This window comes from Tachysurus fulvidraco, chromosome 21, assembly GCF_022655615.1.
Source record: "Tachysurus fulvidraco isolate hzauxx_2018 chromosome 21, HZAU_PFXX_2.0, whole genome shotgun sequence".
Lineage (NCBI taxonomy): Eukaryota > Metazoa > Chordata > Actinopteri > Siluriformes > Bagridae > Tachysurus > Tachysurus fulvidraco.
The window spans coordinates 11,792,294-11,798,627 of record NC_062538.1 but is presented as its reverse complement, the minus strand read 5'-3'; the positions used below and the strand labels follow the sequence as shown (position 1 = coordinate 11,798,627).

General features: G+C 36.2%; 1 protein-coding gene across 1 annotated transcript; it reads right to left on the bottom strand.

The window, feature by feature from the left end:
* Positions 1 to 4,473: 4,473 nt before the first annotated feature.
* htr1ab (5-hydroxytryptamine (serotonin) receptor 1A b) lies at positions 4,474 to 6,101 on the bottom strand. The gene has a single exon (XM_027139916.2). The coding sequence runs from the start codon at positions 5,979 to 5,981 to the stop codon at positions 4,740 to 4,742; it is 1,242 nt and encodes a 413-aa protein (XP_026995717.1). The 5' UTR covers positions 5,982 to 6,101; the 3' UTR covers positions 4,474 to 4,739.
* Between the last annotated feature and the right edge of the window lie 233 nt (positions 6,102 to 6,334).

Here is a 6,334-nt window from a genome sequence, read left to right as displayed (position 1 = left end):
TGCCCACGTGACACTCGCTTTATTGTTCTGGGCTTTTGATCAGATAATTGCCCCTCAAACCTGCAGTTTTCAACCTCTGAGTGTCACTATGGAGACCAGCATATCTGCCAGCTGTGTGGAGTGGCTTTAGTGGTTTCAGCTTGACCACTGGAGTGACTCAGGAATATGAGCTTTGCTCACCATGAAGTCATGTGAGAATGTGAATCAGCTGGGAATATATATATATATATATATATATATATATATATATATATATATATATATATATATATATATATATATATATATATATATTTTTTTTTTTTTTTACACCTGAATGTTGATAACAATGACTCGGGAAACTTGAATCTGTGAATATGAGGCCAACTTTACTTAAGTCAACAGGATTCCATATAGCCGACTACCCAATATAAGCTAACCTGAGTCACATAGAAAAAAAATTTGAGTAAGTAGGTTCAAATGAGGAAGAAGTGCAAATGAGCAGATGATTATTTGGGCATTGCATTGTGGGCAGGAATGTTACTAAACATAATGGAAAACATTAAATGTGTCACAATAGTAACTGTGAACTTTCTAGTAAACAGGAAGCAGCTTTCCGTAATACAACTGGTGCTTTGCAAATCTATTTAAAGTCCTACATGCAAAAAAAAGTGGAGATCTGTGTGATAGCATTTTTAAAACAAGATGTGTCAACGTCCATTCTGGCAAGTCAAAAAATGGAATACTTTCAATTTGATAGCAGACAATTTAAAGCACTGAGAAGATCAACATTATCAGGCTAACATATAAAGAAGTACATTCATTTATTCATTCATTTTCATTCACTTTAGTGGTTTCAGCTTGACCACTGGAGTGACTCAGGAATATGAGCTTTGCTCACCATGAAGTCATGTGAGAGTGTGAATCAGCTGGGAATATATATATATATATATATATATATATATATATATATATATATATATATATATATATATATATATATATATATATATATATATATATATATACACCTGAATGTTGATAACAATGCAGTATGGAATAGAATAGAGCATAATAAAACAGAATAGACACTCTCTCTTTAGACACTCTGAATCTAAAAAAAGATCATCGTAGAAATCTTCTTTTTCATTTCTATCATTTCTAAAAATTACATGACAGTTTTACTTATTGTGAATTTTATGATTATATTTTTTTAATGTGAGAAACATGTACATTGCACATGTTCATTCAAGTAATTCCCTGTGAATAATAAAATATGTTTACCATGTGGAAAAATAAAAAGCAAAAATAACCATGTATAAAACAATTAAGTTATTAATTGAATCAAAAACAGTCTAAAAATCAATTCACATAATACAGAAATCCCAGGAAGGATCATTTTTAAAGGATCATTTTTTGAGAGTAATTATGTATGTGTATTTAAACTGTTAAATTATTAATGTAAAACAATCAATTTACTTTTTTAATAACATGTTTAGAGCGCTATAATATCTTGACAGTTATTATGATGTTACTTTCACAGTATATCACTATATGTAAAGAGTCAAGAGAAAGAGAGTCAAAAAGCTTTTATTGTCATTTCAACCATATATAATGGATGCAGTACACAGTAAAATGAGACAACGTTTCTCCAGGACCATGGTGCTACATAGAACAATGACAGAGATATGTAGAACAACACAGGGCCAAGGACTTAAGAGAGTTAGTCCTAGCCACTTAAAGTGCATCTGTGTAACAGGGTGCAAACGGTGCAAACAAAACACTACAAGACAATACACTAAGACAATACACAAAAGCAGTGTTGGAACATAATATTATTATTGGAATATAATAACAGCAGTTATATGAGGTATTTTAATGAATTGTGCAAAACAGCAATTTACTGAATGTGTAAGACAGCATGTGCAAAGAGCAAAAACGGTGTGTAAAACAGCATTTAAACAGTTTGATATGGGTGTGTTGTTATGCATGATATGCTTCTAATAATTAGCTGTTAAATTTTGCAAGTTCAATTCTTGCAATTATAAAGATATCACAAAAGAATTTGGCTGATGCTTTTATCAAAAGCAGTTTACATTTGAGGCAGGATATAACTGGAGGGATTTGCTCAATAATTCCACCATTGCATCAGTGTAATTTAAATACACGGCCTACTGATCTGTAACTCAAAACCTGGTAGCTCAACTACTGTACCTCGAACCATTTCTACTTACTGATAAATATTAATGCTTTAAAAAAAGCATGCCTAAAATGTTAAAATCCCACAATGCATTGCATTTAGTGGAATTTTACTGTTATCCAGTATGTTGCTCTAATTGACCAATCAATTCCAATCATCTAAAACTTTATTTAGAAATGTATTTTGCTACAAACTAAATGCTGTAAATTAACAGCATTTTTAATTGTAAAAGTGTATGTGGTTCTTGCTTCAAAGTTTGGAATGTTTTCCAACTTATTAAATTTGATCAAACTGGTTTATGATTCTAGTGCTAATTTGTTGGTTGGTGCTGTATTTCTACTATCCCCATGAGCAGATATAGGGTTTTTTTTTTACACCTGAATGTTGATAACAATGCAGTTATTGACTCGGGAAACTTGAATCTGTGAATATGACTTGTGTATTTTGTCCACCGCGGAGGAAAGCCGATTTTGAAAAAAATTTGGTTGTAGCTGCCTCTCTACATTACTACGAGAAAAAATGAGATTTCTAGTTCAGGAGCTATTGACTCGGGAAACTTGAATCTGTGAATATGAGGCCAACTTTACTTAAGTCAACAGGATTCCATATAGCCGACTACCCAATATAAGCTAACCTGAGTCACATAGAAAAAAAATTTGAGTAAGTAGGTTCAAATGAAGAAGAAGTGCAAATGAGCAGATGATTATTTGGGCATTGCATTGTGGGCAGGAATGTTACTAAACATAATGGAAAACATTAAATGTGTCACAATAGTAACTGTGAACTTTCTAGTAAACAGGAAGCAGCTTTCTATTTAAAAATGTATTTCTACTATCCCCATGAGCAGATATAGGGGTTCTGCTGCTCTGATGTCAGTACAGTGTCATAGTGGCTTCATAGCAAAGCAAAATGAAACATTCTGTATCAGTAGTAAGGGTCAGGTTTGAATCCTAGCCCCTGTAAACTACACAACGAGAGCTTTTTTTTTCTCCCACACACAATTTCCAGCTGTATTCAACATCGTATTAATGAGAAATGCAGAAGTAGTGAAAAGACACCAAAAACTAGACTCAACGTTCTTTAATGAAATGGAGCTGTTTGTACAATGCAGCTGTAGTGCAATGCAGAGATGCAGCAGCAGAGATGCAACTATGACCAGTTAGCAGCATACAGATGGGGAGCTGAGAGACAGATTAAAAGACTAAAGCTCTGCTGAAATTCCTTATAAAATCAATCTTGGATGACACTGAAATGCATGTGTTAATTATAAAGATTGATATGCAAAGTGGATTAAAAGTACTTCCTTTTTTTGGATTTATAGCTATAGAAACACAATTATTGTACTAATTAGAACCATTAAGGGCCAGTAGTTTGTGCTTGGTGAACAATAAATTACCTTGTATACTTGACTTTGACCTGAAACCATTTCAATAAATATTTGCATATACTCCACCATCATGTATCACCCGGCATTTTGGAAGCCTGATCATGCAAAAATAAATTAAATTGCTTCATCTGTTGTTTGCCCTCTGCTTGCTTTTTGCCATGGGGATGGTGCTGAAAATGAGACAGAGATGAGTTTTCAGTGAATAAATTGAGCTTTATCAGTATATAAGCCAATTTTCTATTATATGTTCCTGTTTTCCTAATTATTCAAATAAATTGTGTAAACAGTTCAGGGATATAATGTATTTTTGAGAGCACTGGAAAATAGCAATGTTGTACATCCATGATCCATGATCTTTTAAAAATATAATAAAAATGTAACAATATAATTTATATACACCAGCACCACCACCACCAAGTACAACAACAACAACAACCACAACAACACTAATAATAATAATAATAATAATAATAATAATAATTATTATTATTATTATTATTATTATTATTATTATTATTATTATTATTATTATTATTAATTGTTAATAATAACTAACAATTCTTAAAGGAAACAATGCCCACAACTGATGACACTCTATAATTCTAACTAAAGATATTGTTTGAATGTTCTCCATTATCTTCAACTTTAGTGATTATTAGTTATATCAGATTTGTAACCATTGTAAAATTGTAACCATTATGATAAACTAAGTACTGGTTGAAGTGTGTTATATAAAAATACAATAATGTAAGTTAACCTAAGCCAAAAGATTTGTGTTTAAATATAACTCTTTAACTCTTTTTCTGATCACAATTTAGATTTATTTGTTTTGTTTATTTTATTTCTAATCTATTACACATAAAGAAGCACAGCGATGTCAAGAATTTAAAGACAGTTTATTTCACAGCATGAACACAATCATGCTTCCAGCGTGACATGAGCAATATGGGGTTTCTTTATACACAGTATTATACATCTTTTCTGAAAACAGAAACAAATTTATAATAAAAAAATAATAAACGATGAGAATAATGAGCCATTTCCACCATGGGATAAACGTCATCATTCTTTATCCCACTGAAGGAATGTTTTACTATAGATTTTCCTGCCAATTCAGTATATGAACAATAGATTTTAGTCCCGATATGATTCACAAAGCAAAGCAATCCACAGTTATTTTCGACAAAAATGACATTTGATGATTTTTTTGAAGGCGCTTTGGAAGTCCTTGTTGAAGTAGGCGTAGATGATGGGGTTGAGCAGCGAGTTGGAGTAGCCGAGCCAGTTGATCACGTCCTGAAGCCAAACGGGCATCTGGCACGACGGGCAGAAGGGCATCACTAGGGCTTTGATGAAAAAAGGCAGCCAGCATAGGATGAATGTGCCCATGATGATTCCCAGCGTCTTTACGGTTTTGCGCTCTCGCGCCAGCGCAAGTTTCCTCTTCGCCTCCGTGTTTTTCTCGTGGCGGTTCTCGAAGAGCGGTGCCGAGCTCGGTGTGTTAGGCAAAGGCAGGTCGTGCTTTGAATTGCCGTGAACTTCCACGATCTCCACAGACTCACCGTCGTCCGTGTGCTTCACCGCGCCGTTGAGGCACGACGCCGGCTTGGGCTCCACGCTGCTCCTCCAGCTTTTCCCAGGCTCTCCACCTGCGCGCTTAAACAGAGCCGGGGACACAGTCAAGCATGTGACTTTTTTCTTCTCTGTCCTTCGTACCGTCTTGCGGATTCGAAACCTTGCTGCTTTAAATATGCGTCCGTACAACACGAGCATAAGGATGAGCGGGATGTAAAAGGCGCAGAATGTTGAGTAAATGGTGTACCACGGGTCGTGGCTGATCGCGCACGCTTCTGGGTTGGCCATGCCTTCGGCTTTGCTTTTGGGCTGCGATTTCATAATCAGCATGGGTGGTACTGAAATCAAGAAGCCCACCAGCCATGTAGCGCCGATTAGAATCGCCGCACGTTTCAGCGTCCTCTTTTTCATATAGTCTATGGGCTCGGTGATAGCCCAGAAGCGGTCCAGCGCAATGGCGCACAGATGCAAAATTGAAGATGTGCAACATAGAACGTCCAACGAGATAAATATATCGCACGCGACCTGCCCAAGTGTCCATTTGTCCAAAACTTGGTAGAGGCAAGCCATAGGCAGGACGAGTACCGACACCATAAGGTCTGTCACTGCAAGAGATCCGATTAGATAGTTGGCCACGTTTTGGAGTGACCTCTCCAAAGCTATGGCCGCCACGACGCACGCATTTCCAAACACCGAACATAGGATAAGCGCACCGATTAGCACAGACGTCGATATTTGATAACTAAGCGGCACCTTAGCTGTCAGTGACACTTTATCACTTTGGTCCTCTAGATTGCTGTCGTTTTGGAACAAGGAAGACGCGTTCTCTGTTTCGTCCATATCGCTGTTCACCAAAGAACGCAAAAGTGGGGGAAAAGCGTCGGTCACCTACCTACTGAACTCCTTCTGCAGGAGCGCGCACGAGCAGCACATGAACATCGTCACTGACGGCTTGGAACGAGCGCGTGAGCTTTTATAGCAGCACCGGATCATACGTCAGTTACCTACGCAGGTGGATCAGAGTTCATTCTTTGCCTCCGCGCGTGCAATACCTGTCTTCAATAAAAGAAGTTGTGGAGCAGTCTATGATATAACACCAAAAATGTAATATACACTGTACATACGGTGTCCTGTGTGCATTGCTTGTTAGTTACTATATAAAGGGTTTATAATAAAGGACAACTTATTTTGTA

Coding starts and splice junctions, on each gene's coding strand:
- htr1ab (XM_027139916.2), bottom strand. CDS start 5,981: ATGGACGAAACAGAGAACGCGTCTTCCTTGTTCCAAAACGACAGCAAT.